Source organism: Schistocerca serialis, chromosome 6 (assembly GCF_023864345.2).
Source record: "Schistocerca serialis cubense isolate TAMUIC-IGC-003099 chromosome 6, iqSchSeri2.2, whole genome shotgun sequence".
Lineage (NCBI taxonomy): Eukaryota > Metazoa > Arthropoda > Insecta > Orthoptera > Acrididae > Schistocerca > Schistocerca serialis.
The window spans coordinates 747,755,899-747,777,335 of NC_064643.1; the positions used below are offsets into that span (position 1 = coordinate 747,755,899).

The 21,437-nt window shown below is 41.1% G+C and overlaps 1 protein-coding gene across 2 annotated transcripts in view; it reads right to left on the reverse strand.

Moving 5' to 3' along the window:
- Positions 1–21,437, reverse strand: part of LOC126485108 (optineurin) — a 149,502-nt gene that overhangs the window by 24,193 nt on the left and 103,872 nt on the right. For both annotated transcript variants that reach the window (XM_050108737.1, XM_050108736.1), the window contains exon 11: positions 5,992–6,094. In XM_050108737.1, the coding sequence (XP_049964694.1) occupies positions 5,992–6,094 (103 nt within the window). The remainder of the gene's footprint in view (positions 1–5,991; positions 6,095–21,437) is intronic.

Genomic DNA, 21,437 nt, shown 5'->3' on the forward strand with positions numbered 1-21,437 from the left:
GCATTATGCTTTTGCACAATACCACACAGACCACATCACACGCAGTCACTTGCTACGGTTTGGATGGGAGACCTTTGAGCATTCATCCTACAGCCCGACTATTCGACTCAGTGCAAGAGAAGCTGATAATGTGATCTAGTTTTTAGATTATATCTACTTCTTTTTTGTCATCTTAGATGCTACAGTGATTATGTTAATTTGTATTTGACCACATTTTGAAATGAGATTTTTATCTATGTAACACTTGTTGAACCTGTTGCTATGAATGGATTTTATCAGCTTTATCTCAGTATTTCAAATAAACATATAACTATAATTTTGCTACCATTTGGTTAGCTGTGGTAACCAATGACAAACAAACAGAAAACTGAATAACCACTGCACTTCAAACAGTGCTACTTAAAAAAATAAAAATAGAAAACACACACACACACACACACACACACACACACACACACACACGGTCACTCAATGAAACCTGGTTAGTCAACACACTTGGTGACGAAAGTTGTCGCTACATAAACGTCTGCAAACCAATTTTGTAATAGTTGACGGAAAACCCTGTGTGGATTAAGAACACCTGCTTGGGAAAAAAAGCTATTTCAGGGGGAGGAAGGGGGGGGGGGGGGACACTCACGGTATAGAAGGGGGTTTAACACTGTATTTCAGCTTTATTTTTACTTCTCTTCTTTATTACAGCACACATACAAACAACGACAATCTCTCTGGAAGCTGTTCACTGACGAATTTGAATAATTGACTTTGTGAGAACAGGTGGGCAAACACAAAAGAACTAAAATAAAAAGGAGAAAGGTGAACAACAGGTAAGTAGAACATGATCAATAAAACGTTGCTCATGTCTCATCTCAGTGATTATGTGGCTAAATGAGAAGTCTTAGTCAAGGTTGCAGCAACTGGTGGACTCTGAACGCTTTTACAATATTGAAACAAGTCCAAATAAAGGTCGCCGACCTTGCTAGCACCTTTGAAATAGGACTGAACTTGTTACATCTCCAAAACCAATAATGAATGCCCTGTAGTTCTCTAACTGCATCCAACAATCCAAAATCCAGCTGTTATGCTGGTCCCAACAATTTATGCCAAAAATCTGCATGTAAGGACAAAACAGGCTGAGAGTTTAAAGTCAACCGGGAGGGGGGGGGGGGGGGATAATAATAATAATCACAAAAAAAAATACAAATTTCCAGTTCCTCAGAAACAATGTAATTTACTGTTTTGAATTACACCTCGCCAAGTCTATCACTTTTATTAAAGACTGTACACTTTCTGTATAAAAAAAGTAGCTTTTGTTATCACACAGGATCACTAAATTCTGCCTTCAGGAATATTAAAAACTTTATACGTAAAACACCACCACCACCACCCAGAGGCCAGGATTTGCTACCAGGTGAGTTGTCAGCTAGCTGACTTGCTGGTTTCGTTAACTCCAAGTCCTTCAATGAAACAGTTTCAACATTCAGGTTTTTCAGCCAATAAGCCTCAGGAACAGAATGCAGGCACTTTAATGGCTATTAATATTTCTGCAAATAGCACTCCTCCGAAAAGTGTGTTTCCTGCCACAACTTTTCTGCAGATTATTTCAAACAGGTGTTGGAACACACTTATGTTCTTACAAAACTCGCTCCCTCTTATGCCAGCAGAGTAAACTTTGACCACAAGATGCTTGGATGGACTGCAGAAGGACCAAACCAGCTCCTCCATCCTGGACAATGTCTCCTTCCACTGGATGCTGGAAACTGGTACTGATGTCATCAGCAGCCAAAAGGATGACCCAGAAATGACTTCTTACAAGACTTCATCAGTGTGAACTCTAAGAAGTACAATTAAGATTAGTGGTTTGTTGCACAGACGAGGGAGATATTTTTTTTTTTTTTTTTTTTTTTTTTGGGGGGGGGGGGGGGGGGTAATTGTTGCTAATATGCATGTGGAAGACGGCAGTATAAGTATTGAAACAACAGCTCCGAAAAGGACAGCAAGGCATGAACAGGGATGCAAAAATTATAGTCAACTGCGAAGTTATTGAGATGGGGTACTGTACACGGTACCAAAACAATGAGAGGGGCAGAGAATTTCTGAGGATATGCAAACATATAGGGTACAGGAACTAGTGGAGGTTGAGACCAGCAAGGATACAAGACTAAGAAAGGAAACACGTTAGGGTTGCATATCCTTTTAATATTTAGATTATTAAAAATGCGGCATAATTTAGCTGGGCAAGGGCAGGAATGCACAGACTACTGAAAGAAACCCTATTGGTATACACCTGAAATTATTTAAGGAATCACAAAAATCTGGATAGCAGGGAGCTTGAGTAAGACTTCTTCCAAACATTAAACTTGAGCCACAATAGCTATGCCTTAATCAGCGCCACGAAAGTGTTGGAGGAACAATTCCAGCTGTTCACAGGAGCCAGTAGTGGTGGGGGATAAAAACAGCATAGAAAGTGAAATAGCTGCCGATGAAGGCCAAATTATGTGGCGAGGGATGAAAATTGCGTAGAACATGAAGTAGCTGTTAATGTTGGAAAAATAACACTGAGCAGCCTCCTCTGCAAGTAAGTAGTCAAACATGCCCCTGTCCATTGTTCCCGTGGACTGTTTGGTTACTTTCAAGCCCACACAGAATCCTGGGCAGTGGTTTCAATAAATACTAGGGATATGATGACTGCTTTCACTAGAGATCTTCCATTTAATGTGACACGATAGACCAATGTCAAGACTGGGGTAGGAAAAGCTGGTTGGCTGCATGGCATGAGACAAATTTTCCACTTAGATCTTTCCTGAGGTTATTACTTATGGGTGGTGTTTTGGGGAGCATATTAATCATTTCAGGGTTGTCACATCTCTGGTGGGAGTTTGTGGCTCAGTTGCTGGAGCTATTTTGTAGTGGCATTAAACAATCATTGGTAATGAGATTGCCAATATGACGAATTAAGGGAATGTGTTGAGCTTAATATGCAATGGGGGAAATTTTCCAATTACACATACCAGAAGCTTATGAATAGGATTGTTGTGAAAATGTTTAATTAAGATTGTGGGGAATGAGGATAGTCTGTCTCCACCGCAAGTCCAAATCATACAAATGTTATCAATGAAACTGAACTTCATTAAATGTTCAGAAATGTGGATGGTAAGGACAGATTCCTCTACATGAACCACAAGCAAGTTGCTTACAAGAGTGATACATGAACACCCATGGTTTTTCTGCAGTTTTCCTTGAAAATTTGATTATCCAATGAGAAGCAGTTACGTGTACGTGTGCAATTTTCTATGCTGAAGATAAAGGATAGGGGACATTTGGACTCAGCTGGATGTTCGCAATGGTGATACCCAAAAGAAGTGTGGTGAGGGCATGAGAGAGATTGGTGTGATGACAGGAGGTAGCGTGAACACAAGAAGCAAGTAGCCTCCTGGTAATGCAATATGAACTGTGGAAAGAGGTTGAAGGAAGTCTTTTACATTGCAAGAATTAAGCTGAGAGCAATGATATTCAAGGTGCATGTCTTCATCTTCTTTTTCTTGTGCCTTTGTCCTGTACTGACACAGTGTCAGCATGGTTATTAATGGAGTTGGTGTGGTTAACTTATTCCGGAAGTGGCGCTTTGTAGCACACAGCCAACAAGAAAAATGGTTCAAATGGCTCTGAGCACTATGGGACTTAACTGCTGAGGTCATCAGTCCCCTAGAACTTAGAACTACTTAAACCTAACTAACCTAAGGACAACATATCCATGCCCGAGGCAGGATTCGAACCTGCGACCGTAGCAGTCGCATGGATTCAGACTGTAGCGCCTAGAACTGCTCAGCCACTCTGGCCCGCGCCAACAAGAAAAATCCTTTCAATGGAAACACAGTATTCTGTATTCTGACTGGTTGCTGATGATGAAGCCTGCGAAGGGTGGGATTCAACTGAATGATTCTGGTGTGACTAACTATTCAAGTAGGTGCTGGGAAATCGTACTCCACTTGTGGAACAGGGTTGGTGTAAAAAAACTTAGAGAAAGAGCTGCCATACAGTTCTCAATCAATGACGCGTGATACAGGAGGTAAAATGATTAATAGTTATTACATTTTTTTCATTATTTGTAACCAATTTCATGGCATACTGAAGAAGACCAACTTTCTGCAGTGAGTATGTGTCTGCACATCAGTCAAGTGGCGCAGTGAAGGGTTATGTGCTAACTGATGTTTCCATTCAAACCAATTACGACAGATTTTATCCTCAAACAAGATGAATTTGTTAATGAAATAAAATATACAGTACAAGTTAGGAATTTTTTGTTCAAAAGACTAAATACTTGCAATATATGCTCATAAATTCATATAACTATAACCCATAAAAAAGTAATTAAAAAACACTACAAAGTGACACTTATAACTGTGACTGTGACGCATGAAAGGTGAAACCAAGTCTTTTGCTTTTAGCAGGAGGATAGTATTTCCTAGTAATCTAAAATATTAAAATACAGAAAGGTCAAAATGAAAGCAGTATTGAGGATGGTGTGCCATTCCAGAGCTTCCACACAATTGTATTTTACTTAAAGTGAAGTTCAAAGAGACTTATTTTACAGTCTTCAACACAAGATTTTTATATATAATTGGAAGGAGTAAAATCAAGAACTCACAGTCTAGATTACTTATTGGACAGACAAAAGGCATTGAAAACAAGACTGAAGTTTCTGGACAACGTCTTTCTTCAGAGAGCATGCACGCATGCGTATGTGCGTGCGCACGGATGCATGCACTCAGTCAGTCAGCCTAGCAGTTGTAATGGAAAAGTGAATTGTAAGAGACTGTGAAGATGAAGGTATGAGTGTTGAATGAGTGGAAGGAGGGGGAGTGCTGATGATGGGAGCACTAGCAGAGATTCAGATCAAGAGAACTGGGGGACTCAAATATGCGTTGTAAGAACAATTCCCATCAACATAATTCGCAAAATCTGGTATTGTGGTGAGTTGTGTTGAGAGGGAAATGGGGAAGGATCCAGATGGCATGGGTTGTGAAGCAGTAGTCTAACATGTGCTCAGCAGCATGATCTGTCTCTTTTGGATCAACTCCGCCTATCAGAGGCAGGGCCACCCACATCAACTTGCCAACCCAAATGAATGGCACTACCAAAGCATGGCCAACAGTAGGCTTGACCACTTAGTAGCAGAATACACTGCTGAGTATGACATGTTCAGCTTAAAATGCCATCTGACAATTCATGCCATTTGGATCCTCACCTCCAATACTAGCTTCTCTGAATTAGGAGATAGGTACTGTCCTTACAACATGTCCTTCAATCATGAAATCCTCCTCACTTTAATCTTCATTATCCCCTGCACCAGTCACTTTCCCCTTTCTACTTTTCACTCATTCTATATTCACACTCTTGTATCTGTAGTCTGCATCTTCTTCTGTACTGCCTTCCTTTCCAGTCCACTCCTATACTTAACTGTGTGCCACTCAAAATAACTCCTGCTTTCACCAGTGGCACATTCTTATCTCATTTGCTAACTGCCTTCCCTCCCAGTCTTCAGCCACCCTTCCCTTCATTTACCCACCTCCTTTCTCCCCTTGCCTACTAAACCTGACCTAATCCCCCATTCCAGTTGAGCTGCAGTAAAAGTGAGTGAGTGAATGAGTGAGTGAGAGAGTGAGAGTGAGAGTGAGAGAGAGAGAGAGAGAGAGAGAGAGAGAGGGAGAGAGAGAGAGAGAGAGAGTGTGTGTGTGTGTGTGGGGGGGGGGGGGGGGGGTTACCTTTATTCATCCCATTATTTATATTCCACCCAGGACTTCCCATTATCATATATGTTTTTCAAGGCTTCTCTTATCTATTCCTTTTTTCGCTTTATTTCTTTAATAGCACTCTGGAACTCTTGCATTTAATGAACGTGCCTTTTAAATTAATTCAGAAGTGGTCAGAATTTTTTATTTCTGGTTTTTAAATTTAGATTTAATATCTAATAATATCAGTATGCATACTTACACTCTGTCTGTCTTCTACATCTGAAGTTTGTTGCTGGTTCTGGCCATTTACCCTAGGCCTTCCTGGAGCTGAAAAGGTGTTCCAACCACTATTCAAACGACCTCTGAAAACATAAATGTAATAGGGAGCAAGTAAGATACATGCATTGCCATCAACAACATTTTTCAAGCCAAGAGAAAGAAGACTAAAGCAGTAAAAAACTTTTACAAAATATGAAGAAATCATCATGTAACAGCTTTTGCCAACACATGTGAGTTGAAGAACTGCATGTGCAGTCTAAAAGTGCAGAACATGGAAAGAATTATGTCAACTGATTACAAAGATCTTCAGGGATAACCAGCTATCAAGCTGAAATCTGAAATGAGAATTAATCAAACTATTTCAGTTCACCAAAGTAATTACAGTCCTATAGTTAGCTTCCTCAAATAAACAGGAGTCCGTATCTCAATATGCATGTAAAATTTTAAAGTGTGGACTGCATTGAAGTTGCTCTAAACCCAACAACTGCTGCAGCAAGATGTACCTTCCAAGCACAAAACCTTAACTCCCCATCACTTATTCAGGCACAACCAGATACTGTGTGAGTATAAAGTGTTTCTTTGATTTAAAAAAAAAAAAAAAAAAAAAAAAAAAAAAAAAAAAAAAAAAAAAAAAAAAAAAAAAATTTCTATGGGGCTATGTTAGATAGAGCTATGTGGTTTGCTGTAAATGATGGCTTAACTGGCAGAGTTCTTTATGGATATAATTCACATGTGCTTCATTTGTTGCCCACAGAACGTCTGAATAATACTCTTATTTCACTCCATGCCTTTGCCAATGTCTCTCCTGTCACAGCCTTTACAACATCTCGTATTCGTGCTGTAAGAGCCTGCACATCATGAATTGGTGAACTGAACACTTTATAATAAACATAACCTCACAAAAAGATCAAGAAGGGTTATTCTGGTGTACATGGTGGCCATGACCCCTGTATCTCCAGCATGTTGGGGCTGAATGGATCTACAACTTTTTTGTGGTTCCAATAAGTGTTATAAAAACCGTCTTATGTTGCAAGGAACAATGTATTTACTCATTGATGACAGTTTCAGACAGTTTGTCCACTACCAACACAAGCATAAGTTTGGTCTTGCATTACATCAGTCATACAAGTGGAAAATTGGCCACGGAATCAACAACTGCGATATTAGATAACATGGCCTCCACATGTGCTCCTCGTTGTATGATTGATGTGATGCAAGACTAACACTTGTGGCTGATTTGACAGTGGAAAACAAGTCTGAAATCTAGAGTGAAATTTTCACTCTACAGCGGAGTGTGCGCTGATATGAAACTTCCAGGCAGATTAAAACTGTGAGCCGGGCCAAGACTCGAACTCGGGGCCTTTGCCGTTTGCGGGCAAGTGCTCTACCAATTGAGCTACCCAAGCACGACTCACGTCCTGCCCTCACAGTTTTACTTCTGCAGTTTCATATCAGTGCACAATCCGCTGTAGAGTGAAAATTTCATTCTGGAAACATGCCCCAGGCTGTGGCTAAGCCATGTCTCTGCAATATCCTTTCTTTCAGGAGTGCTAGTTTGGAAGGTAGGAGACGAGGTACTGGCAGAAGTAAAGCTGTGAGGACAGGGCGTGAGTCGTGTTTGGGTAGCTCAGTTGGTAGAGCACTTGCCCACGAAAGGCAAAGGTCCTGAGTTTGAGTCTCGGTCCGGCACACAGTTTTTATCTGCCAGGAAGTTTTAAGTCTGAAATCGGTCATCGAAAAATAAAGATTCTTCCTGTGCAATTTAAGGCAGTTTTCATAACAGCTATTGGTGGCCTCGATGTTGGACTGTCTCTACCAACCTACCGGTCTGGAAAGATTTCACACAAGAAATGGCAGACAAACAACTCCCAGGTTATTGTGTTGTGCAATGTGCACATGTTGAAGTGTATCCATAAAAACTTCTAGAGTTGAACTATCAGTTACAAAAAAGCACTGCAAGGTAGCAAATTATCACGAGTTGTCACCCTGAATTGAAAGTGTAGCTTGCCGTGGAGCCGGGAGGAGAGCAAATGTTAGCTCTCATGCTGGCACAGCTGGCGATGGCTATCGAGCCCAGCGAGTGGTGTATTTGTGTAATGCTGCATGCAATATGTTATACATATTTTCTATGAATCTGAAGTAGTACTATTAAATATAAATCAATCTTTTTCATACTTAGTGTACCAAATTCTACAGATAATAGAACCATACTGCTACAATTTCAAATCAGTAACTGCAAATTCTGATGGTGGCAGGCGTAAAATACAGGGAGCAAAAGGCTATTTACAATTTGTACAGAAACCAGATGGCAGTTATAAATGGTCGAGGGGCACGAAAGGGAAGCAGTGGTTGGGAAGGGAGTGAGACAGGGTTGTAGCCTCTCCCCGATGCTATTCAATCTATATATTGAGCAAGCAGTAGAGGAAACAAAAGAAAAATTCGGAGTAGGTATTAAAATCCATGCCGATGACATTGTAATTCTGTCAGACAGAGCAAAGGACTTGGAAGAGCAGTTGAACGGAATGGACACTGTCTTGAAGGAAGGATACAAGATGAACATCAACAAAAGCAAAACGAGGATAGTGGAATGTAGTCGAATTAAGTCGGGTGATGCTGAGGGAATTAGATTAGGAAATGAGATACTTAAAGTAGTAAAGGAGTTTTGTTATTTGGGGAGCAAAATAACTGATGATGGTCGAAGTAGAGAGGATATAAAACGTAGACTGGCAATGGTAAGGAAAGCGTTTCTGAAGAAGAGAAATTTGTTAACATCGAGTATAGATTTAAGTGTCAGGAAGTCGTTTCTGAAAGTATGTATGGAGTGTAGCCCTGTATGGAAGTGAAACATGGTCGATTAACATTTTGGACAAGGAGAGAATACAAGATTTCGAAATGTGGTGCTACAGAAGAATGCTAAAGATTAGATGGGTAGATCACATAACTAATGAGGAGGTATTGAATAGGATTGGGGAGAAGAGGAGTTTGTGGCACAACTTGACTAGAGGAAGGGATTGGTTGGTAGGACACGTTCTGAGGCATCAAAGGATCACCAATTTAGTATTGGAGGGCAACGTGGAGGGTAAAAATCGTAGAGGGAGACCAAGAGATGAATACACTAAACAGATTCAGAAGGATGTAGGCTGCAGTATGTACTGGGAGATGAAGCAGCTTGCACAGGATAGAGTAGCATAGAGAGCTGCATCAAACCAGTCTCAGGACTGAGGACCACAACAACAACAACAATACTTTCAGAGATATAAATTTTTACCTGAAACACACAATAATCTTGCTGGCATTGCGAAACTGAGTTACGGACTGTAACATATTCATCTATAGTATCAATTAAAACTATAACCAAGAGGATAGGTTCACATAATCTACATTTCTGGAACTTTCTTTAGTTTCACTGCCACATATTTCTGATGTAATTAATAGTACATTGGAAAATTGTTACTTAATTGTGTTTTGATTGTGTTTTTTGGAGAGACAGAGAGTGAATGGAGGTCATACGTAAAGTGAGAATGTGATATTTCATTAAAACTGTGTAAAAGTAAGTGTGAGAAAGTAGTTGTGTAATAGGGGAATTTGTGACATGTCAGAGTGAGCTTGATTTTGTAAAAGGCAGTCAGAAGGGGCACTGAGTATTGAATTTGTTAGTAATTCATTTAGTGGAAAGGAGTCTTATTTTGTTTTCATTAAATTTTATTTAGTTCCGAAATTACAAAAGTTCTAGTCCGAATTACTTGTGGTAATCTGATTGTATGGCATTAGAAATACAGCACATATAGAAGTGCTCAAGATGATCTGATTGGCTGCTTAACATACTAGCCCATAGGAATTCAGAATTTCATCAGGAATTAGAGTAGTGCTTGATGCCTCAGATCTATGAGTCAATATAGTCACTCAGCGGCTGTCTTCTGGAAAACACCTATGTTCAATCACTCTCACTAAATTTGTACCAAAATGAAGAAATCCACACGTTTGATAGGTTCTCACGCAGTTGATTAAAACCGAGTATTTTGAGAAAGTTTGAGATTTGTGAGTGGTTTATTTTGGGAGATTTTGCATGTGAACAATTCAAGTCGTACATAAACTCCATGTAGCATGTTTCGTGCAAATTATGAGACATATTATTGCAAATGTTTCTTCGCAAGAAAGCTACTGAATGACTGAACGTGTTAATTCGCAAGTGGTCGTGGGTCAGTGACTGTTTAGGACATTTAAAATATCTGGTCAGACTAAATATCTTCTGGCTGCTTTTGGGTGTGAACTTGTTACACAGACAGTCAGTAACATTGCATAACTGAAGTCAGGCTGTTAAATACGGACTTGATAGCTATTTCCCTTGTTTTAAAGACAATAAACGAACTAAAAGGAAATTTGTGACATTTTTTCAAATGACTCGTGCAAGAATCCCGAACAATCAAGTGTAACTAACTTTCAGCTACTACCCATGGACTGAAGTTATGTGGCCTTTGCGTGGTAGGTATTTAGTCGAATTTTCTTCAATGCTGCTTTTGTAGGCTAAACCAATATCTGCCATTGCAGAGTGAAGGGGCAGACAACCTGAAACCTGCCCAGGTAGGTGGACAGATTGTTTGAAGGATAGTGAGAGAACAACCCGTCCTGCGACAGCACATAGTCATACGGAAATGTAGCCATAAAAAAACCTTACAAAAACTGCATAACTGTGTCTAGCATAGTTCCTTACAAATAAATCTTTGTACTCAGGGAAAGACTTTGCGCTCACCCTGTACTCTGAGACCACCCCCACCAGTTTTCTAAGTGATAATAACCAACAAACTAAATCACTAACAGTGTGCTTCTGGATGTTCTGCCGATCTTAAATGTTACAACAAAATACTCATAATGAAAAGGATAGACTTCTAGTCACCATATCAAGGAGACGTTGAGTCGCAGTCAGTCACAATGAAAAGACTGCTACACATTTTATCTTCTGCCAAAAGACCTGAAGACATGCACATTTACATAAGCACAACTTACACACATGACCACAGTCTATGGCTGCTGTGGGCAGACAAAATGCATCAATGGGTGCACACTTCCATGGGAATGTAGTGGTGTCTTGAATTTTATTGTACCTCTCACAATTTTGTCATAACAGACAGATAACTGATGGTGCTACTCTTCACAATTAATATAATGCAATAAAAACATTCAGAAATAATATACAATTACAGCTGTATCTATACTCTACAAACTAAAGTAAATTGTATGGTAGGAAGTATTTTCCTTTGTGTCAGCTGCCCAAGAGGGTTTCTAACAGTGATGAATTCAGGGGGGTGGCCCGGGGGGAAAGTCCCCCAGGAAATTGTAATTCCCCCCCCCCCCCCCCCCCCCCCCCCCCCCCCCCCCCCGAGAAATTCATATCTATAGTTGTGGTGAAACATAAAAATTATCACCTGGTCTGTTAACTTGTACCGTTGTGACAAAATTTAAACTACGCCAGCTGCTGTTGCTAACAAAGTTTGGAGCCAACTATAGAGAAGTCGTGATGACATGCAGTTTTTACGAGCAAAATGAACGTGTAACACAATTGGTGGCGGCTGGGTCCCTATAGTTTAGTTTAGTTACTTATCGGTTCGGTTTGGAACACTTGACGTCGATTGTTCTGTTTTTATTATTATTATTATTATTATTATTATTATTGCCAACACCAACAAATTAGCAGTTGCTGTATAATAAGTGTGCGGTAAAGCTAAGCGTTGCAAGGTGTGCTGGCAACTCCGATTGTGGAATAAGTTAGCCTTTCCTCTCTCATGTCTTCCCTCACCGCACCTCCAATTGGCCTAACATGTAAGCTAATTTCTTAGCTACACAGCCCACCATTGCTGTGAACTTTATTCTTATCCGCCACTCGTATCTATACTTTATTTGCTCTTAGACTAAACCTGATGTTGCAAAACACGTCCCCGGGTATTGCTACGGAATTGGAAGTAGCATCTGACATTATAAAAGATTGTTTTCATTTTTTTTTATTGCATTACTGGGAATATTTCCAAGATTTAAGAGCCGTACAGATTTTTCCTAATCGATGAGTCCAAAGCTCAAACCAAATATTTGTGTACACTTGACAATGATTTCGCAATGTAAATGGGGATACACAATTTTTGCCTAAAGAAGCGGTACATTCCACCATGAGTGGGACGTTTGGCAACGCTGCTCTACGAGTATAATCTAAGCTTTCATTGTTGATAAAAACTCAATGCATTGTTGAAACTGTTGTAAGGTTATAATAGTCAGTTGACAGGTTACTACAGAAGTGTGATGTGATTATGTAGTGTACTACGTGCGGTCTTTGTCAGTTTATAACATAAAAAGAAGTGTTAGTGCCGAAATACAATGTCGAAATAACAAACTTTAATTTCTTTCTTTTCTAATAAAATACAGTGTATTGCAAAAGACAAAGATGAGTGTGAGTCTACTGAAAGAAGTGCTAGTGATTGTGACGATGAATTGCATAGGTCTATCAAGTCTTCAGTTTCCCTTCCACAGTTTTCAAACGATAAATGTGCTATTTCTGGCCCATCCGTAAATTGCAATTCTAAACAAAGTATTGAACGCAAGATTAAGTATAAGAAAAAATGGGAGTGTAAGTACAATTGGTTGTACTTTGATCACGAGTGGGGTTGGGCTTTCTCCAAATTGTGTGAAATGCATTTAAAAAATTATATCGAAGCTCTACAGAAAACAGGAGGAGTGTTCATTTCTGTACCTTTCACTAAATTTAGAAAAGCTACTGGAAGCCTGTGAAAACTAGAAAAGCACGCCAACTCAGAAAAAATGCAAGAGCAATGAAAAAGACTGCTAAACATTTAAGCTTGCAGACAAAAAAGTCCACCTTCTGAAATAGAAACGACACACACATTCACACAAGTGTGTGCTTACGTGCGTGTGTACACACACACACACACACACACACACACACACACACACACAGCAGGTGCTATAGTGCATGTGATATGCAAGTGTGTGTGTGTGTGTGTGTGTGGAGGGGGGAGGGGGGGGGGGGGGGGGGGGGGCACTGCGTGTACACGCACATGCTCACACGCAAAATCTGTTATCCAATGAGTACATATTTGCACATCACATGCATTACAGCACCTGCTATGCATCCTCAATTTCTCCAAACAATATGGGTCACAAATAACAACAAAAGAAAACCAGCCGCACTGTGTCTAACCAGCCGCACTGTGTCTTACAGACCAATTGAACCAAGGTTATGATCGGAAAAATAGTGGAAAGTTTGTCAAAACATGACTGCAATGGCGGCTCAAAAAGTTACTTCTGCATAGTACTAAAAACAGCTTCAGAAAATGAAGGGGAACTGATGAAAATGGTGCAATATTATCTTGGCAACACTCATCCACGTAGAATATCACAAGGTGTCCCTCAAGCAGCTGTTCTCTGCCAAATCCTGTACACCACACATATTGCTGATAGTGAAGCTTGTTTACCACCAACTGTTAAACTATTACAATATGCAGACAGACAACATACCTACTCAACAGCCATGTCTCTCCACGATTCTTGCTACAGTATTTAGACACAAATCCGTACAGCACATTGCAACATGAAGTTGTAGGCCACATGCCTCAGAAGTAAAATGGAGCATTCAGCTATTAGCTGCTTATTCTCCCCCTGATGCGTCACTAATGTCACTACCAATGGTATATATCTCACAATACTTAACAGCTATTAATTAGAGAATACATTTTCTAACTTTTAAAACACAACTGTTCTGAACTGAACACAGCACATAATTTTACTAACAAGTGAAGGGTCTAACATGAGGGTCACCAATTTTGATCAAATCTTGCATGGACATTCTACAGGGTGTTACAAAAAGGTACGGCCAAACTTTCAGGAAACATTCCTCACACACAAAGAAAGAAAATATGTTATGTGGACATGTGTCCGGAAACGTTCACTTTCCATGTTAGAGCTCATTTTATTACTTCTCTTCAAATCACATCAATCATGGAATGGAAACACACAGCAACAGAATGTACCAGCGTGACTTCAAACACTTTGTTACAGGAAATGTTCAAAATGTCCTCCGTTAGCGAGGATACATGCATCCACCCTCCGTCGCATGGAATCCCTGATGCGCTGATGCAGCCCTGGAGAATGGCGTATTGTATCACAGCCGTCCACAACACGAGCACGAAGAGTCTCTACATTTGGTACTGGGGTTGCGTAGACAAGAGCTTTCAAATGCCCCCATAAATGAAAGTCAAGAGGGTTGAGGTCAGGAGAGCATGGAGGCCATGGAATTGGTCCGCCTCTACCAATCCATCGGTCACCGAATCTGTTGTCGAGAAGCGTACGAACACTTCGACTGAAATGTGCAGGAGCTCCATCGTGCATGAACCACATGTTGTGTCGTACTTGTAAAGGCACATGTTCTAGCAGCACAGGTAGAGTATCCCGAATGAAATCATGAGTGCTCCATTGAGCATAGGTGGAAGAACATGGTGCCCAATCAAGACGTCACCAACAATGCCTGCACAAACATTCACAGAAAATCTATGTCGATGATGTGATTGCACAATTGCGTGCGGATTCTTGTCAGCCCACAAGCTTGATTGTGAAAATTTACAATTTGATCACGTTGGAATGAAGCCTCATCCGTAAAGAGAACATTTGCACTAGAATGAGGATTGACACATTGTTGGATGAACCATTCGCAGAAGTGTACCCGTGGAGGCCAATCAGCTGCTGATAGTGCCTGCACACACTGTACATGGTACGGAAACAACTGGTTCTCCCGTAGCACTCTCCATACAGTGACGTGGTCAACGTTACCTTGTACAGCAGCATCTTCTCTGACGCTGACATTAGGGTTATCGTCAACTGCACGAAGAATTGCCTCGTCCATTGCAGGTGTCTTCGTCGTTCTAGGACTTCCCCAGTCGCGAGTCATAGGCTGGAATGTTCCATGCTCCCTAAGACGCCGATCAATTGCTTCGAAAGTCTTCCTGTCGGGACACCTTCGTTCTGGAAATCTGTCTCGAAACAAACGTACCATGCCACGGCTATTGCCTCGTGCTAATCTGTACACCAAATGGGCACCTGCCAACTCCGCATTTGCAAACATTGCACTGACTGCAAAACCACATTCGTGATGAACACTATCTGTTGATGCTGCGTACTAATGTGCTTGATGCTAGTACTGTAGAGCAATGAGTCGCATGTCAACACAAGCACCGAAGTCAAAATTACCTTCCTTCAATTGGGCCAACGGGTGGTGAATCGAGGAAGTACAGTACATACTGACAAAACTAAAATGAGCTCCAACATGGAAATTAAGAGTTTCCGGACACTTATCCACATAACATATTTTCTTTATTTGTGTAAGAGGAATGTTTCCTGAAAGTTTGGCCGTACCTTTTTGTAACACCCTGTATATTGAAAATAAAGAAAAACATGTTTCAGCTTTTTGCTAGACATTCCCTAGTTTTTGAAAAATCAAGGTCAAAGCTGATGAAGGAAAACTGTATTTTCAACGCTATACAGTGAAACATTGTCTAAAAACAAACATTTTTTATTAATATAGTATGAGGTCCACAGTTATTAATATTTTTGTGCTTGGGTATCCATCGTTCAGTGTGTCCAGCAGGAGGTTGGTGGCCAAGCAGTATTCTCACTTCAGGCATCAGGCAAGTAGGTTCTGCCTCTACTGCATTGCCAAAGGAGCTTCCTGTTTCCCCTTTAGTGTTGTGCAAGACCTTTTGAACACCACATCATTGTTTGTCTGTTAGCGTCTCATACCTATAAATCAATTTTGATCTGGAATTGTCTTTCACCGTGGTGTTGCCCGTAATTCACAGGAACATTCCATGTACATGTACCATCAGTTTTACTCTTGACAAGTCTACGTGGCATGTGCAGTCAGGTTCGCTAGAAATTCAAGACTGGCTTCTAGACATGATCAAAGTAACTTTGGAACACGTCCATACAGCTTACTTCAATTCTGAATCATGTGTGTTTTATGTCAAGTTTCTGGACCTGCTTCAGGTCGAGAGGCTCCTTCTGAGGCATGTACAAGTCCCTTTCACTCATTGTGATGGTTCTAATAGTAAGGTTATTCTGGCAAATGCAGAGGTGGCATTTATGAATGTCAGTATATTTAATCTTCCACCCGAAGTTGACTATTCTGCTTCCGTTTTGGGGACATACAGAATAAATGGTTGGAACACTGGTCCACTGAACATCACTTACAAGTTTATAGTGGTATTCAATCCATTTGCAAGTGTGTGGGTACTGCATAATATAATTTACACAGGAGGTGGAGCCCCTCTACACCCATACTAGCATGATGGTGAACTCAAAAGGTCTACTGCCATCTCAGCATAAGGGTTAGTTTTCAATAATGTGAAGTGTCACATGATGTGGGTACTGCGGTGTTTGCGTATGTTTGGTTACGGTTAACCAGGGACCTGTTTTATGCGTAGAGTGAACACCTCCACAAAAATTTCCCATGTCATGTCACCATCTTAAAATCCACTAATGATCATCATAAACGGTTTCCCAAGCAACAGTCATCAGCCCTAATCAAGTTCCTGAGAGGCAACAGGAGCAATTGCTTGATGGCCCTAGTGAAGTTCCACCATTAACCTCATGTAGGGACTGTCACTGCAGCTTCTGCATCACCATTACTTCCACTTCAAAACAATTGTAGGAAAATGCAAGAAGGTGAGGAGTCAAACGACCCCTCTTCTCTTCCACACCCTACTGAAAAGATTCAGTTGGAGGATGCCTCTCCCCTCACCGATTTCAGACCTGACAACAACATGTCAGCTGCTGTTCAATATCCAAAGGTATCCAGTACCCTCTCCAATATATCTCCCAAGACCAAATCACATCCTTCAGGATCACATAAGGATGGACTAGTGGCAGAGCTCCCTTCTACACTGACAGACTTGCCAGACATCCCTGAGCCTGTAATGTAATCCCACCCTTTTTTTGTACTCCTGGGTGAGGAAAGCATGCCACAGGCCACTGCTTATCAGAGCCACATCAGCACAAGTGTGCCACAGGAAGACGTGGTGACAGTGAAAAACATACCATTAACCATTCTGTCAATTTTCAGAAGCCACACCACCCACCTGTGGAGAAAGGGGTGTGCCGAATCCTTCCTCTACGCGTGATACTGAATTTCTCTTGGACCCCCTCCCTTGCCCAACCCCAACCCCAATGTTACCACCTGTGGAAGTTGTATACCGCAAAGCCGATTCAGCACTTTACGTTCAGATTCAACCACTGACTCTGTTATGGACTGTGAAACACAACCTCAAAGGTCACTTGCAAATAATCATCTGAATTGTTTTGGTATAACTCGATGCAGGCCTCTACTTTCCTTACTTCGAATGTGAACAGAATTTGTTCCAATCTTAAGACTTCCTGCTATGCAGCAATTTACTTACAACTCAAGTGCAGATGTGATATTTTTGCAAGACGTGTTATTTGCTCATCTTTCTGTTCCCAGCTTTTCTACCTCCTGTAATGTTGCTCCTGAGCTATCTACTGGTACTGCATTATTTTACAGAGAGGAAATATCTCTGACCAATTTCGAAGTTCTTGATAATGGCCAAGGGATAGGCTGCACATTTTGTGACCTTACTTTAATACTTCTTCATGCCCCTTCAGGATATGGCCATCCCACAGTTTGAGCGTGTTTTTACTACGAGGATATAGTTTATTTGTTTTATAAAACTCCACAGAAAGATCAGTTAGGCAGAGATTTCAATTGTGTTTCACATCCTGTGGATCAGAATTCTAATTTTAATTTCAGTAAGGAACTATACGATTTGGTGTACACCTTGCAAATATGTGATCCATGGATCTGTCACTATCCCACTCTCAGCAGGTATATGCATTTTACAGCCACTTCCAGCAACAGATTCAATCGTTTCTACTTTTATGATTCTTTGTGTGGGTAAATGTTAGTGATAGACATGATACACACTTGTGCCGCAGCTGTAACCTTGCAACCAGCAAAACTATATTGCTCTGCTGGAAGTTGAACACATCTCTCTTAAAGGGCCCTTCCCTCGAGATTACTGTTCAAGAAGTCTGGATTCTTAGCTTGTGTTCCCAGGACCATTATCATTCTCTTATGGAATGGTGACCAGAGCATGCAAAACTGCTGGTCCAGAAAGCATTTATGTATTACAGCAATTAGAGGAATCTCTGGCAGATCCAGGAATTTTATTACTCCATCTTACGACAGAAGTTTCTTTAGTTAAAGTGACAATAAATGGAAGGACTCAGGGTGCAACGAAAAACCTGCTCATTCTTACAGGATGACTTGCCTTCCTTATATCATTTTATCCAACTGAGAGTGCTTCATAAACGACCCTCACTCACATTAACAGTCACATACTGACGTCCCAATTGACATTGACCTTTATGACATCTGGGCTATTGACACAATTTTCGCTGATGCATTAACTCCTCTCCTGGACTGTGTGATTACTCCTACATTTCATGATGATTCTACATGATTTTACTTGAGATGATAAATATTGCCTTATTGTTGGTTCATGCAAAAATTGCTGGGACTCAGTGGTATTCCTAAGGAATATTATGTACATTTTTGGCCTTTTATAGGTGGTACCATCATGTCACTGGTAAATAAGGTGATACAGAGGGTGCAGGGATTTGGGGGGGGGGGCAGTTTCTGTCCCTTTCATAGTCGGTAAAAGTGTTCTAATTCCAAAGACAACCAGACGTCCAGACACTGATAAATTCAGCCCAATCACACTCCTTCGATTACAAAACCGTCTTATGCGCAGTTTACGGCCGTTTGTCAATATTGCTTGATAAAATTACTGCAGTTCACCAAAGCTGTGTCTAGATGCACAATCCAGACTTCTGTAGTCGAATGCCAGGATGTCGTCTTGGTAGTTGCAGCTACTTCTGTTCCTGGAGCCTTGCCTTACTTTTCGTTGATTTCAATAAGGCATTTGACCAGTTCAGTCACAATTTCTAGATGCAGGTGTTTGAGGCGACCGGTCTCAATCATACTGCATGTCAGGTATTATCCAATCTTTTTAATTGTATTTATGTGTCTGTCGTGGTGAAAGGACTTACTCCCCAGATAACAATCTGATGGGGCTTACTACAAGGAAGCCCCCTTTCCATGTTGCTTTTAGTATTGTCCCTAGAACCTCTGCTTCACCATATTGCTGCTCAATTACATGGCTTGAAGATATTGGGAGAAACCTTCTCGGTGTGATTGTACATCGATGATGTTATGGTAGAGCTATCTCATATCGATGACACATCCTTGCTCAAGGACATGTTAGATTCCTTTTGTTCTCTCCCTGCGGGCCGCAATAATGAATGGAAATGTACCCTACATCTACATCTACATGATTACTCTGCAATTCACATTTAAGTGCTTGGCAGAGGGTTCATCGAACCACAATTATACTATCTCTCCACCATTCCACTCCCGAACAGCGCTTGGGAAAAATGAACACCTAAACCTTTCTGTTCGAGCTCTGATTTCTCTTACTTTATTTTGATGATCATTCCTACCTATGTAGGTTGGGCTCAACAAAATATTTTCGCAGTCGGAAGAGAAAGTTGGTGACTGAAATTTCGTAAATAGATCTCGCTGCGATGAAAAACGTCTTTGCTTTAATGACTTCCATCCCAACTCGCATATCATATCTGCCACACTCTCTCCCCTATTACGTGATAATACAAAACGAGCTGCCATTTTTTGCACCCTTTCGATGTCCTCCGTCAATCCCACCTGGTGAGGATCCCACACCGTGCAGCAATATTCTAACAGAAGACGAACGAGTGTAGTGTAAGCTGTCTCTTTAGTGGACTCTTCTAAGTGTCCTGCCAATGAAACGCAACTTTTGGCTCGCCTTCCCCACAATATTGTGTATGTGGTCTTTCCAACTGAAGTTGTTCGTAATTTTAACACCCAGGTACTTAGTTGAATTGACAGCCTTGAGAATTGTACTATTTATCGAGTAATCGAATTCCCAACTGCCACCTGCCACACCATACAGCAATCTTTTCTAAATCGCTTTGCAACTGATACTGGTCTTCGGATGACCTTACTAGACGGTAAATTACAGCATCATCTGCGAACAACCTAAGAGAACTGCTCAGATTGTCACCCAGGTCATTTATATAGATCAGGAACAGCAGAGGTCCCAGGATGCTTCCCTGGGGAACACCTGATATCACTTCAGTTTTACTCGATGATTTACCGTCTATTACTACGAACTGCGACCCTCCTGACAGGAAATCACGAATCGAGTTGCACAACTGAGACGATACCCCATAGGCCCGCAGCTTGATTAGAAGTCGCTTGTGAGAAACAGTGTCAAAAGCTTTCCGAAAATCTAGAAATACGGAATCAACTTGAGATCCCCTGTCGATAGCGGCCATTACTTCGTGCGCATAAAGAGCTAGCTGCGTTGCACAAGAACGATGTTTTCTGAAACAATGCTGATTACACATCAATAGATCATTCCCTTCGAGGTGATTCATAATGTTTGAATACAGTATATGCTCCAAAACCCTACTGCGAACCGACATTACCATTGCAGAGTTTTCGTCAAGTTGTCATTCCATGGGCACTGGTGCTTGCTGGCCACAAACCATTGGCCATCACCATGGACCACTGCCCAATGAAAATGGCTGCACTCAACTGGTGAGAGGTGATGGATCGAATTCACCAAATATAAGAGGCAAGTTCCCTTAGCTTTCTTCATGATGCACAGATCTCAGATTCCTACATTTTCAGTGAAGTGTATTATGATGCACAAATATTCCTACTCCTCGCAACGATGGTACACAAACTGGTGCAATTGTCTGGCTATTTCCTATGGAAAAGTCATTTTTCGACTCCAGTGTGAAGTGGTAGTGAGGTCCAGTCCCCTTCGAGAGTTGGCACTTCCCGATATCAAAGTAAAGGCTTCAATGTTGTTTAAACGGTGTAACATCTTAACATGTACTCCAGCTACTCTCTCCATCACAGCTTGCTTATTTAGGTGTCTTTGACCGGACAGTCTGACTCCCACCCCCTTGCAGATACTGGCGAGATCAACTCAAAATTGTGGCACATACAAGAATTTTATACCAAAAATTTCCTGCAAAAGTTTTCTGGGAGCTGACATTTTATCAATGACACATCTTACCACCAATCTTTGCTTTCCCACTGGGAAGTACAATCATCCCTCTCTGCTGTTGAAATTGCCGCATCGTTGATATCCTGGAAGAAAGTGTGTGGTTTCACATTCTTCCTATCCTCCAGATAGAAGTTGGCTCATTATGATACACATTCATTCTTAATCCGATCCCGACCAACAAACGCCTCCATAGGATTGCTCTTCATCCGACTTATCTCTGTGACACCCCAACATCAATCTG